A 15,290-nucleotide genomic window follows, 5' to 3' on the forward strand; every position below is an offset into this window, starting at 1 on the left:
CCTCAACAATTCATTAACACAAGAATAGCTAAAGGACTCATACAATTGGACACAATGTAATAAAGTACAACAGGTAAGGACAATAAAGGCAAGTAAAGGCATGAATCAATGAAGATATACAATTAATACAAGTAGGGATATATAGTAGATAAGCAAGTATTGATTGAAGAATGAATGAACCGAAACATGTAGCAACTAATTGACAAATAACAAGTAAGGCATGAATAACAACTAAGGACATATAGCGAAATGTAACATAAAATAAGTAAAGATGTGAAGGTAAATACCCCAACCCGCATGCGTGAACCCATGTCAATGCATATGCACACCTCACATATACGTCGTCCCCACACTCAATTCACATAGCAAATATACTAAATAAGTCCTAATTCCCTCAAATCAAAGTTAAACACTATACTTACATCTTTTTGCAACCAAATCAATACTCAACCACGACTTTTCCTTTAGAACAACCCTCGAAACCAACCGAATCTAGCCAAATATCGTTAAAACAGTTCAAAGTAAGCTTTAGAAACTACCCACAGATGAAAATGGTTCAATCTTTAGATAAATTGAAAAGGTAAATAAAAGTCAACCCTTGACCCGCTTGGTCAAAACATGAGATTCGGACCAAAACCGATTACCATTCACCCTCGAGCCCAGAAAAGTGATTTCTTTCGAAATCCGACCTCAATTCGAGGTCTAAATCTCAATTTTATAAAATTTCTAAATTCTACCCTAGACCCCTAATTTCTACCATGAAATTCAAAGATTTGATGTTAAAAACTCATGAAAAGTAATTAAAATTGATTTAAAAGTAATTAGAGATGCTTATCAATGAATTTGGGAAGAGAAAGTTCTTCAAAAATTGCCTCTAGAGAGCTTAGGGTTGAAAAATGGTGTAAAATAAACTAAGTCCCGATTTTTCCTTTTTTTTTACCTAGCTGCAGGTGTCGCATTTGTGAACACTTGTTCGCAAATGCGGTACACTGATGCGATCAATGCATCGATCATAGCGAAGTCACAAATGCGACATTTGGTTCGCAAATGCGGAAAGCCCTCCATCGCAAATGCACTCCAATGCTTTGCAAATGCGAAACTGACAAATACTACCAGTGTTCGCAAAAGTGGAGGATTGTTCGCAAATGCGGACCACACCCAGTCCGCAAGTGCGAAGTTTCCTTTGCAAATGTGATGCCCAGCCCCTAGTTCCCATTTTGCAAATGCGATCATTTGACTGCAAATGCGAGATCTGTAGGCTTGCACCAGCAAAGCCTTCCACCAGCAATCCAAAAATCATCCAAACTCATCCGATACTCACCCAAAACTCACCCGAGCCCCTCGGGCTCCAAACCGAACATGCACACAAGTGTAATAAGATTAGCGAACTTGCTCGCTACCTCAAATCACCAAAATAACATCAAATAACAAGAATCGGTCATCAAAATTAAACTCAATATTTCAACTTTAAAATTCAATTTCACAATTTTCACAAAATGCGTCGAAATATACTCGGATTACCCCCTCCCCAACCAAACATGCGTACAAGTCCTAAAACATCATACGAACATACCGGAATCGTCAAAACACCAATCCGAGGTCGTTTACTCAAAATGTTGACCGTGGTTAACTCTAGCCTCATTTTAAGTCAAAAAAATATTTCATCAAAATGTTACGTAAAAACTTTCCTGGAAACGACACGGACCACGCACGCAAAATCGATAAATATCAAATGAAGCTACGGGAGGTCTCGGAACACAGAAATAACGACTAGTACTCAAAATGATCTATCAGGTCGTCACGATTTATTCAAAATAATAATAATTACGTCTCATTCTCAAATAAGTTATGGTCGATTATATAAATTTTCGCTACTTTTATTCGAGACATGTGGAAAATATTATTAGTGCTGATTTATTTTAGAAGCTCTATTTAGAAAAATTGAAAGAGAAAGTCAATTTATTTTACTTTGACGAAGGACAAACATGCCAGATACAAATACAGGAATATATGTGATCATTCCGACCAAATTCAAGATTTTTCTGCACGTTTCCCTATCATAGCTTCTGCAAGTACAATCATAAAAAGCAAGGGGAATAGGTAAAGGCGAAACGCCAATCATTTTAAAAGTAAATTTAACTCGATCAAAAAGTAGCAAAGAAGAATAATAATTGCTCTCTTCTACTAGTTTGATTTTTACCTTAGTGAACTGTTTGATTTTTACCTTCATTCACTAAGGTTATCTCCCAACTTCAACTGCATTTGTTATAATGCAGGTGATTTTTTGAGTGATTGATCTTCAACGCTACTGTATTTTTGGCTGCATAATGGGGATGAATAGTATCACTCCAAATTTAGAGTGACGCTATTAATCTCCTCCATTACTATTCTCTATTACTTTATTATTATTTTTATTATTTAATTCTTTTAATTTATCTCTTTATATAGATCTAATTATGTTTATGTAATATTTTTATAATATTTACTTATTTTGTATCTCAATGATTACACTTTTATTCGAATTATTCGTTAATATATATAATCTATAATATTTGCTTACAAATTATATTATTTAAAAATTTATGGTATAAAATAATTTTATATTAAATGGTTATATAAGAAAGGAATATAAATTATATGTGATGAATATGTAAAAAAGAAAAAAAAATAGAATTTCTATATTAAAAATAAGAAAATAAAATATAATAAAAAGATAATAATATAATATTAAAAAAAGAGAATAATATAAAATAAAATATATATTTTTTGGAGTAAAAATTAAAGTGATGATTGGAGGAGATGACCTAAGTTATCAAGATGATAAAATTATTGGAGAGGCCCTTGCAACATCATGTGTACTCTTTTAGTTGTCTTTAATGTCAAACGCAACATATATAACTTGACAGATAAACAGCTAAAAAAAATTATTCAAGTGTACTAATCTCCATTGACCTAGAAGATGTACCTATGTAAGAATCATTTTTTTTTTTGTAAACCATGTAACATTTATACATTCAATTTTATGAGAATGTCCTGCGTGATTGTATCATTTCTTGACTAATTCTTATGAGTACCTTACAAAAGAACAACTTACGAGGTGGTACGTTACGTTCCAAGGATGACCTCCTCTTATTTGTTTGCCTTTCATATGAAGCTAATAAGCAATCCCTCTCTTTTAGTTTGCATATAGATTGTGCGTAAAGTTTTAAGATAAAAAGATTTTTGCGCATAAGTTAAATATGTAATACACCAGAAACATTGTTAGAAGTTAATTGTCTTAAATATTATATCATTCTCATACGAGGGAGTGTGACCAAGATATACAAAATGAATATATTAGATTTAATGTGCTCCAAAATATAAAATAAACAATCTTTTTAGAGTACGGACTAGAAAAAAAAAAGATACGTCGAAAATAGATAGAAAGAAGTATAATCCACTTTTAAGTTTGGTGCGTCATTCAATCAAATCCACAGTAGCAAAGCACTAATTAAATTAAAGAGAAAGGAGACCAGACACGCATGCTACCACTCTTCCCCATATTCTGCTTTCTTTTTGCTCATTCCTTATCAAACTCTTTTTTTTATGGTGAAGTCCCATTCAATGTTGATGCTGTCACTAATTAAGTACATGCATTATTTTTCATAAATAAGTAAAAACATTGGCAATTGCCTAAACATTGGCATGGATATCGTCGCTTGTCGCATATGTGCCTAGTTAACATTTCATTTAGATATATGTCCCTTAAATTTTTAAACATTTCATTTTACATTTTGTTTTTACCTGTTTCTCAAAAATGACTGCACGCAGTAGTTATTGGGCATGCATGTGGAGTCTTGTGATCTCTAAAATCGTACGTACTACTACTTTATATAGTTATGCTCAAAATTCTTGATCCCAAGTTCACTTTACTTTTTTAATGTATAATCCAATTGATTATAAGTTACAACCTTAACTTATTTTAATTAGTGGAAATAATTATTCCTCAAATTTTCCTTCACCATTAACAATTCTCTCACCCATTACTACCGTCAACAAGTAGAAATTAAATTACTTCGATTTAAATTTTGGGCGTGATTGTGTATGTGCGCATGTAAAAAGTTAATTTTTACCATTAAGGGTTGTGGTGGATGAATGTATATAATATTTCTGCACCCTTAATTAGATGTTTTGGATTTGAACTTTGAGCTAGAATGAAAAATTCTGGTAAGGAGCCTCCTATAATGGGCCTTACGCGATGCGAACCAAATTAGCGAAGACTCCAAAGCGTCTATTGGATGCAGTGTCAAAAATATATATATAAAAAAGAAACAAAAGTTCATTTTAAATAAATAAAAAAGGACCATAGCTTTGACATTTAAAATTCACAACGATAGAATGCTGAAGCCATTATTTAAAGTTATGTTATATCCACAAAAGTTTTGGATGAATTACCATGTTAAATTTCACTAGCAACTGGCAAACAAAACCAAACCGCTCTTATTAGTCATACTAGCTTTTCCACAACACCCGGACTCTGAACCTAAACCTCGAATGCGAATGGTTAGTTAATAGTACTGCTACAACATGCCTCAATATATTGGAGTTGATTATACGAATTTGATCTCATTATTTGTGTCGCTTTATTTAAACTCATATTTCAATATTATAAAAAAATTGTTTCACCAAGTTCCTGACATTTTTAGTGACTTATAACACCATATGCGTAAGTTTCTTACATTGTCGCGAGCAAGCTTAAATAATGAAATATTACGGTAGATTAACGATCAATTTTAAACCAAAAAAATTAAGATGAATCCTTGAATAAGCAGTTATCCCGATATAAAACCCTTTCAAGGAAAAGAAATATTTGTTGAATGAACAAAAGAATGTTAGATTCATGAACAATTTTGTCCCTTCGCGGGGACATCTGATAAAAAAGATTCATGAACAATTTTATAAGTGGACTAGAAACACTTCTCAAACTTTAGTACGCTTCTACTATTCAAGAGAAAGGACAAACTTTTTTATAGCAACCACTGCTAGTTATAAATTTATACTTAAAAAGAAGAAAGCGTCAATTAGTAGAATAATGATGTAATCCAAAAAATAATAAATAAATAAATAAATAAACAAGCTGGAGACGTAATTATAATTTGGAGGGGGTTTTGCACGTGCACAATGATTATGCATTGATTCCAAAGATTATGAAATTTAATGTTGGTGGGAATTGCAATATTAGAAACTCTTAATCTGTACTCTGTAGTAATTAATTTGATAAACAAAACGCATGCACACACATTAAAGTTGGATTTGATATAAATATACGAAAATCGCGTATGATTTTCATGAGATGTTTTAGAATGGCTTAGTACTTTAATTTTACATCTTTCCTTATAGGCTACAATTAATTAATTGATCCCATTAGTATCCTAAGAAAATCGATCATTAAGTTTGGCCAAGCAAAGGGCCAAAGGGTACAGCGAGTTATTAAAAACTTGATACACATTTTTCTTCACGAATTCTAAACCCCATATCGTCCTTAGGTTTTAAAAATCTTATCACACCTTGTAATATAAGTAACATCATTATCTTAAATAGCTTTTTTTTTAAAAATAGTACCACAATGTAAAATAAAAAAAAATAAAAATTTAAGCCATCTTTTCATCAGTGCTCCATATCTCCATCAGTGCTCCATATACTTTTTAACGTATATATTGTGAGGAAACTAACCAAAACAGCAAACATGTAATGGTCCTCTTCTAGTAAAAATACACTTGCCATGTAATAAATTTGCATAGTGTGCATCAGCTTTTCCCTCATGTGAAGAGGGACATCTTGTTAGTCAAAATTCAACAATAATTATAAAAATTCAATAATCAATATACCCAGTATTATCTTACATCGTGGGGTCTGGGAGGGTAATGTGTACGCAGATCTTACCCCTACCTTGTGAAGGTAGAGAGACTGTTTCCAATAGACCATCGGCTCAGGAAAACATAAGCACCATATTAATTAAAAGATAGACAATGAGGGACAACACCAAAAAGTCATGTAAAAGTAGCATAGAAACAACACGATAATAAGATGATCAAAATGAAAGAAAATGAAAGTTAATCACATAAACCTACTACCAACAGAATGCGAAAGTGCGTACTAATTCTACTGCCTACTGGTATGAATAATCTACCACCTATCTTACTACCTTAATTATCGACCTCCACACCTTCCTATCCAGGTAACAATAATTATAATTGTGCCTTAATCTCAAAAAAAAAAAGAAAAAAAAAAAAAAAAACTACTTGTACTATTGCACTGATGAGGCTGAGCCCCACGAAAAAGAGAAGACAGAAGAAGACAAAACAGTAACTCATGGCTAATTACTAAGATTCAGCCAAAATTGGTAGGTCCTAACAATATGTACTCACATGCCATCCTCCACGAGTCCTGTTCCCATTTCCCACGTCCTAGATTTTTTTTTTGTTAAGTATAGATTTCATATTTTATTACTTGGTAATATTTTAAATCATTCAATTCCTTATCTTAAAGTCCTATAAATACCCGTCCAAGTACCCATTCATACAGTAACAAAGAGGTAGAAAAATAGAGAGAAAGAAAAGTAGAAAGATGGAGACTTTCCCAGTGGTTAACATGGAGTTGCTTAACACTGAACAAAGGGCTGCAACAATGGAGACAATAAAGGATGCTTGTGAGAACTGGGGCTTCTTTGAGGTATATAATTTAAATTTTCTCTCGTAAAAAATGATAAATGCAGTGACCGTACGTGTAACACGATAAGTTATAATTAAAGTGGGAATATTTTATTATAAAAAATTATCTGATATATGAAGGTGGTAAAGCATGGGATCTGTCATGAGCTTCTGGACAGAGTGGAGAAGTTGACAAAGGGGCACTACAACAAGTGTATGGAAGAAAGGTTCAAAGAAATGGTGGCAAGTAAAGGGCTTGAAGCTGTTCAGACTGAAATTAAGGATTTGGACTGGGAAAGCACTTTCTTCTTGAAACACCTTCCTCTTTCAAACATCTCACAAGTTCCTGATCTTGAAGATGAATACAGGTCAAATGGTTCAACTGAATTAGTTCAAATTATGTATATGTGATTTGCTGACTTGACATTCATCAAACATGACAGGAAAATCATGAAGGAGTTTGCTGATAAGCTAGAGAAATTAGCAGAGCAACTTTTGGAGTTGCTCTGTGAAAATCTAGGACTGGAGCAAGGTTACCTGAAGAAAGCCTTTTATGGTTCAAAGGGTCCTACTTTTGGCACCAAAGTTAGCAACTACCCACCATGTCCCAAGCCTGATTTGATTAAAGGCCTCAGGGCTCACACTGATGCTGGTGGAATCATCCTTCTATTCCAAGATGACAAAGTCAGTGGTCTCCAACTACTCAAAGATGACAAATGGATCGACGTTCCACCAATGCGCCACTCCATTGTCATTAACCTCGGCGACCAACTTGAGGTATGTATATCCACGGATTTAACACTGGATTTAGTTATATATATATATACACTTATGATGTCAACATTCTTTATTATTTTAGGTGATTACTAATGGAAAGTACAAGAGTGTGGAGCATAGGGTGATTGCTCAGCCTCATGGAAACAGAATGTCCATTGCTTCCTTCTATAACCCGGGGAGTGATGCTGTCATCTATCCAGCACCACAATTGTTGGAGAAAGAGAACAAAGTCATTTATCCCAAGTTTGTTTTTGAGGACTATATGAAATTATATGCAGGTCTTAAATTCCAGGCTAAGGAGCCAAGGTTTGAAGCAATGAAGGCTGTGGAAACTGCTGTCAATTCTGCCCCAATAGCTACTGTTTGATGGAGTATTAATTAGAAAACTGATTAATGAGAAGAAAATGGCTTAGTATTAAGATTATGATGATGTAATAATGATTTGTGGGGGTGCTTTTCTTGTTTTATGCCACTTGGGGTTTTTCATCTACTAGTAACATGTCTAAGAGGAGTTTATTGTTATGTTCTCAAAAAAAGTTCCTTTTAACTTTAATTAACTCTTTTCTAGCAAATTAATCTGTTTTTAGTGCTTGTTTACCTAAAAAGGAATATGTTAAAAAGAACATCCAATCCAAAATCAGAAATGGAGTTTCTTTGTTGAAAACAGGAAATTTAATGACTTGGCAACCGGACGGATTCAAATTACAGAACCCTTTTTTTTTTTTTTTTTGAGATGGTAACAGTTTTAATATTCAGAAGCATAAAGGCTGTGCGGCCCATAATTACAGAGGGATGTACCAAAATATACAACAAAAAATCTTATCTTCTTACGGAGTTCCTAGAACATCTATTATAGGTTCTGTGTTCATTATGTACTCTTGTTTACTCAAAAAAAGTGAAATAACTTTAGGCAGTTCATTTTTATCTTCTGAGTTGAGTTGGCATTGTCTGAAATATTCTCTTTCCAGATAGTCCACCATATGCAGGCAATAATCAGATCCCATCTACTCTTCTCAGGGGCGGATCTACCTAATGAGGTAGGGATGTCACGCCACCTGCTCGATTCGCTAAAATTCTTACTATGTACATAATATCTCTGTGAAGAAACGTATGTATGGATAGAGTGACACCCAAAAATTACAAAGTGGAAGCGGGTGCCATTGGTTCAGCCTTCCCTTTTTAAGGCTTTCCTTGGCCTCATGAATGCAAGTTCGATTTCCTGTTGGAGCAGATCCTTTGAATTTTTCTTTTTTCTATTTATTAAGATTTCCTTTATTTTCAGTTGAGCCCTAGGACTTCACCTCTTTTTCTTCTTTTTCGGTTCTTTCCCTCCTTTTATTACTTGCTAAGTCTCTCTTCTTTACTTTTTTAACTTTCAGTCCTCATTTTATTTCTATCATTATACCTTACTTTATGAACAATTATTTTCTATAGGTAATTTGAATTGATTTTAATTAGCATATAATTTTTTTATTTTTAATGAAATGATATTAATTTATATATTGGAATATAATTTGAGCAATATCTTCTATTGGGTTTTGAAAAAAAATTAAATGGCTTGATTGATAGTTGTTTTGAGTCGAATATCATAGGTTGAATGTTGAAGGTTTTTCTTTAAAAATAATTGTCATATAGCTCAACAATTAAGATGAAAAAAAAATAAAGGACAATACAAGTAAAGTAATCTAGTCAAACAAAGAATATATAGTGTAGTTAGGCTATTCTTTAAGCAAAAATTTATATTGGAGGCGCTCTTTCATGAAATGTTATTTTTCTTTTATATTTTTATTTAGAATGTGTTTAAATTAAGCGTTAAAAAATTGAACTAAAATCGAACTTATTTGCTTTGTGAATGAAAAGCTTACTCAAATTAACCAAAAACTAACCGAACCGACCCATTATTCCTAATCGGTCTTTGTAGTATACTGTATGCATAACAGGGTGGCACCCGCAACCTTCGAATCCTGGATCCGCCTGTCTCTTCTCACTTGCATTTCTTCTCACCTTATTCTAGAATGACAGCATGTCCTTGGTGCTATTTGGCATGACCCAGTGTATCCCTGTTAGAGCTAAGAATATGTTCCAAATTTGAACAGTCACTGTGCATGTAAGAACAAGAGGTTGTGAGTTCGAGTCACCCCAAGAGCAAGGTGGGGAGTTCTTGGAGGGAAGGAAGTTGAGGGCCATTTGGAAACAGCCTCTCTATCTCATGGCAGGGGTAAGGTCTGCGTACACACTACCCTCCCCAGACCCCACTAGTGAGATTATACTGGGTTGTTGTTGTAGTTGTTGTTGTACTGTGCATGTAAGAACAGGTGACTATTAGGTTCTGCTTTTTTTTCACATAGATGACATCTTGAGCACAACTGTACACCCTTTTTCATCAAACTGTCCTGCTGTTTAATTACCAACCAAACAAAACATGCCACTTATTTGACTTTTCATGGCCAAAGATCAGTCATTATGTTTGTTTGATTAAGCACCTGATAGGAAGATTTAACAGAGAACCTTCATGAACTGTGCCCCAGCCACCATGCCTTATCAACATTCAGATTCACCCTGTAAAATGATTGAGTGTGTTGTACAAGTCTGTGATTCTGTAAGTGAGATTCCATCCTTGAGCTTGAGCTGACCAAACATCGTAAATAGTGGCCTTCCGCTGCTGATTTATGGAAAAATTATCAGGATACAAAACTCTTTTCTTTTTTCTTTCTTAAATCATTAGAGTCATTTTCTAAGGGAATGTTGGTGATTCTTTACGAGAACCGCAAAAGCCGGTGTATAAACTTCTCAAGACAAATTTGGTACTTAATCAACTACAATGTTTCACCTTTTCTTTTATTCCCTTTTTTCCTTTTTCCTTTCTACTCTCTTGCTTACAAATTGCAATTACTGTGGCTGAATTAAAACAAACTATAACCTGAGACTCCTCTCTAAGTTCCTGTACAAGTGAAACGGAAACAGACAACTGAAGTGTACGATAAGCTGCTCAAAGAAATCCTATTGTGTGAGTAAAGCAGTTTAATCAGAGCAACTAGCTAGAAACAACTATATGAATAAATAGAAAAGGTCTTGAATTGTTACACTTATGCATGTTTGCAAACATTTTGAATATCTGAAATTATCCAGATATCCATTTCCATCCTGACGGACTTAGTTAAATAGGATTAGCTTTTATCCTCTCAGTGCCAGACCTGAAGCTCAATATGAAAAGCACTTAACAGTCCTAACCGAACATCCAGGAGAATATTCATTTGGTAAATATAAGATAGTACACTGCACTACTAGCTTTCTTTCCTCCCTGGCCAATGAGCGTTACACGCATGCAGATTTCCAGGAACATTATTGACAAAATGTAAACCCGCAAGCATTGTTATGGGCTGCGTCAGAATTCAGAAGCATCATACCTATACAGAGTTATCTCATGTGCCCTTAATGTCTACAACTGTTTGGATTATAAAATAATAATCTTCTGGGACTACAAGGATGAAATGACAACAATTGATTAATCCTATTAACGACGTAAAGAGACACAGATATAAAAAAAAATGGAAGAAAAAAGAACTTGGACTCACAAAGGGATGTAGAGGAGGACAAGAACTTGGATCTTTGCTCATTATCCTTGGCCACACAAAGAGCACACATTTCTTTTCTTTTACGAGGGTGGTGTCCGGATCAGCATGAAGCACAACTCAACTAAACCATTGAGCAGCCCGCTATGTCCCACAAGCACAGGGACCAAGTAATCCGGTGCAACAAAGTTGAAGCAGATAGCTGATCATCGGAACTAGGTTGTCCAGGTTGCTACTACTACACCTTAAGCGCTCAATAATGGCCTTGGGGTTCATAGATCCAGCATAAAACATCTACAGGTCCGAGATAATGCTATCGCATGGACCAGATCACAAATTATAGGTTCAGATATAGAGAGAAAAAAGCTTCAATATTAAATCCTTAAACCTTTACCGGGTAGAATGATATGGTTCCAGCTCAACAATAAGCAGTTTTCACCCTTTTCAAACATGAAATCAAAAGGTTCAGTGATTGTTTTTAGAAAGTGAAAGCAATGAAAAAGGAGATGAGCAAAAAAAAAAAAAGAAAAAAAAAATGGTCGGCCAGCTTAATCTTGGATGGAACAAATATAACCAATTAAGAACCATAGCCCCTTCTTACATGTCAAAGTTTGCTAAATATCAGATCAGGCATCTGTGATCATACAGGATAATATTGTATAGTTACTCTAATTGGATAAGTAGAACACACACTTCAAGGAACTAAGGAAGCTCATTAGGATTCTTCCTTTGTTATTACAAGAGAACATATAGGGAACAACTAAGCTGGCTTGCTATGAATCAATTTGAAAATGTCTAAAAGCAGATATAGTAGCTTTGCATTAAGTTCCAAAATCACTTTCAAAGGTAACAATTATACCAGGATACTAGCAACAACATCTCTTCAGCCATGACACAGATGGAATCTGAAATATGTACTTCCAAAAGAGAGCAAAATAAGAGAAAGAAACCTTTCAAGCACTTTGCCAAAGAAAAACTGTATGTCAGAAATTGATAATTGTTTCCATCACAAGATTCTTGTTTCATCATAAATGCAGATCCTAAATGTCTAATTGATGTTTGAAAGCCAAAATTTTCTGGTTTCATGAATATATTTTTTTTGTAAGTAAATAAATATTGCAAATTTATTGTCAGGTCACCCCGCGTAAGCTTGACTAGCATCATTCTTGCCATTCGAATTATCAGTCCCTTCAATCTTCGGGCTCTCAACCATTTGCTGAGAAGCTTCTTCATTGGAACAATGATTTTTCAGAACTGTTGAGATGTCAATCTCAGAAGCTCCAGCAAGCTTAAATCGCTCGACTGCAGTATCAAGGTTCTTCTTCCAACCAGTCATCCCCAATTTACATTCAACTTGAGACCGTTCAAAAAGCATATTACCCCAAAACAAATGTATTTGAGATCTCATTACAGCAGCTTGCTGCGCAGCCTCATCAGCTGAAATGTCACCTGGACCACCTGCAGCCGACACCTCAGCTTCAGGACCACTTCCCTGTTTCTTCCTTCTCCTTAGTAGTTCATCTTTCTTGCTTGCACTAGGATCCTTTAGTTCATTAGCCCTCAGCTCCTCCAGCTTTTCCCACATTTCCGTCGCTGCTTTCATTTTCTCTTCTGCACTTTCAAATAGAGCAAGCGTCTCAGTAGGATCCCAATTTGACAGGTCCTCTTTCTTAGCCAAGACAAAAGACCAGTGGAGTTTTGCCATTTCAAATTGCTGCTGCCCCAATGCCAGCAACCCCTCATAAAAATCTGGTTTAATCAAGAGAGCCTCCTCATACTTCTCTTTGGCCAGAGAATATTTTTCTTTCACCCAGTCATAGGCTGCTTGAAGCTTAGTAGACATCATCTCCTTTGAAGCAGAATCATCAATCGGCATTCGTTTCCTGGCCGCGCACATGTGAACATTTCCCCAGTTGAAAAAAGCCAGAGCAGCCACTTCCTGAAACTTGAAGGCAGCCTTGTCAAAGAGAGCTTGAGCCGCTTCACTTGTCACAGTTTCCTCAAGGGCTTCAGAGCTTAGCTCCATTCCGAGCTCATGCAAGTCAATATGAGCATCTGGATCAATGCCAACGTGGGTCCTGAATAACTGAGCAAACTCGAACAGCCAATCATCCATCTCAACTTCCTTACATTCAGGATCTTCCGTTGTGGTTTTCTCTTTGGTAGTACCCTTCTCTGTCTTGTTAATCTCACTGTCCTGAGTTTCCACAATGGAATCACTTAGTGAAGAATGGGATCCACTCTCATCTTCTATAGTCTCCTCACTCGCGACAGGCCTCTCTTCCTCTTCCAACAAAGCTGGTTCTTGTTCAGGACTCACCTCAACAATATGCAATCTCAACATCCCGATGGATTCACCTTCATCTGCATCAGGGTCTTTTGATACTAAACTATCAACCCAGGACTCGGCCAATCTAAGCTCACCTGTACAGGTAATAGTTACTAAATCACCATCACCGTCCTTATATTTAACAAGAACAGACTTTGACATTGGAAACCGTTTCGTAACAATATCCCTCAACACTCTAAAACTGCAATTTACAGGCATTTGGGCGAGCCTTATATCATGATCATAAACAAGCTTCAATGGCCTCCAACGAATCGCAGCATCTTTAGAATGTTCGTGGACTGTAATTGATGCTGATGAAGAAGCTTGCTCCTTCTTGTCATCCCTACTAGGACTTACATTAGGTTTATAAGGACCATTTGAAGGCTTCAAGACAACCCTTGGCATCTGAACTTTGGCCTGAGTACCATTTTCAGCTGGCGTAACATGAAAGGGCTTATCTGGTTTACTATTAACTGATACAACCGAAGCCCCAGCTGAAGGTGTTGGCTTCTTAGACACTGATCGAGAAGGTAAACATGGTCCTAGACCGGCAATAGAGGCCGCACCCACCGCAGATGCCCCAAGGGCAGCTGGAGACGGGCGGCTCTGGAGGTCTTGCTGGCGAGGGCCAAGTATCATGCTCAATCGCCCTGCAATCTCCAAAGCATCCCGGTGATTCCCGTCAGCATCCAGTAGCATCTGCACATCTTGCATTGCCATTCCATACTTGCCCACAGCCTCAAATGCACGAGCCCTTCGTAGAAGGGCCCTAACAAAATGAGGCTGAACCTGAAGTGCCATAGTACACTCAGAAATAACCAAATCATAATCAATGGGCTTCATTTGCATCAAACACGCCGCTCTATTGCTGTGGAACACAGCTCTTTCTGGGTGTGTCTTCGGTGTAAGTTTGAGAGCATTCTCATATTGTTGTAAAGCACCTACAAAATCCTTAGCCTGAAATCTTTTATTTCCCTCTTCTTTTAGCTCATGAGCTCTTTTTAAGAAAAAGGATGAGTCCAAATCAACAGTACCATTAACAGCAACAGTTTTATGACTCTCCCCTACAGCCCCTTGATTGTGGTTTTGATTTTGACTTTGATTAACACCAACCTTTTTCTTCCTACCACCTGATTTCCCCATATAATTATCCCTTTCAAAAAAATTTCAAGATACAAACTTTAATATTTATAAGCCAAGAATAACCATAATTTATCAAAACCCCACTATTTGTTTAGCTATATAAATGAAGAAAGAATAGAAAAGCAACTGACAGATACAAAGTTTACACCTTTGGTGGAAAACTCAGTGTTATGGGATAGAATCTTGAAAGCCCAGATGCTGAATTGAGGGAATGATCTTTCGAGGGAAGCACTGAGGGTTTTGGACTTGAAACCCTAGATAGAGGTGTGTTGTTCATTGTTAGATTGAATATCCCCTGTAGGCCAGGATAATTTGGTCCATTGTTAGCCGTAGGATGGGTGATCTAGTGCTGGCATTCACCGTAGATCTTTTTTCTGTTATTGGATAATTACATTAGGATTTATGGGCAATGAGAGCGACGTTAACTAACCCCCTTCTTGTATGTTATGTGTTGCTGTGGAAGTTAGAAGGAATGCAGGATGAAGATATATTTCTATTTTTAGGGATAGGGAAACTAATTCCTACTAATTGACAGGAAAATCGAAAGTTTACGAATCCCTTGAATTTTGTTCTAAAGAACGTGTTGTACACTTCCCAATGGGTTTGAGGTGCTTTGAAAGAACTACCTACCTTTTTTTTTCTTTCTAAAAATCTCTGTTGTATCACTAACAAAGAACGCACAAACCAACTTAACTAAAATTACGAAATTAGTAAGTCGTATCGTTCACTAAAATTTTGATTCAAAACATCTATACGTATTATATATATCTTTCATTTTTA

At 35.7% G+C, this 15,290-nt stretch overlaps 2 protein-coding genes across 2 annotated transcripts; one reads left to right on the forward strand and one right to left on the reverse strand.

Moving 5' to 3' along the window:
- The first annotated feature begins 6,371 nt into the window (after positions 1–6,371).
- On the forward strand, positions 6,372–8,019 carry LOC104103068 (1-aminocyclopropane-1-carboxylate oxidase-like). Its single transcript, XM_009610945.4, has 4 exons — positions 6,372–6,711; positions 6,831–7,057; positions 7,133–7,466; positions 7,549–8,019. Exons 1-4 carry the CDS (start codon positions 6,607–6,609, stop codon positions 7,831–7,833), a joined length of 951 nt encoding a protein of 316 aa, XP_009609240.1. The 5' UTR covers positions 6,372–6,606; the 3' UTR covers positions 7,834–8,019.
- A 3,980-nt stretch (positions 8,020–11,999) lies between these two features.
- LOC104103067 (protein CLMP1-like) lies at positions 12,000–15,007 on the reverse strand. The gene has a single exon (XM_009610944.4). The coding sequence runs from the start codon at positions 14,508–14,510 to the stop codon at positions 12,174–12,176; it is 2,337 nt and encodes a 778-aa protein (XP_009609239.1). The 5' UTR covers positions 14,511–15,007; the 3' UTR covers positions 12,000–12,173.
- Positions 15,008–15,290: the final 283 nt, after the last annotated feature.

The sequence above is a fragment of the Nicotiana tomentosiformis genome, chromosome 2, assembly GCF_000390325.3.
Source record: "Nicotiana tomentosiformis chromosome 2, ASM39032v3, whole genome shotgun sequence".
In the NCBI taxonomy this organism is placed as follows: domain Eukaryota; kingdom Viridiplantae; phylum Streptophyta; class Magnoliopsida; order Solanales; family Solanaceae; genus Nicotiana; species Nicotiana tomentosiformis.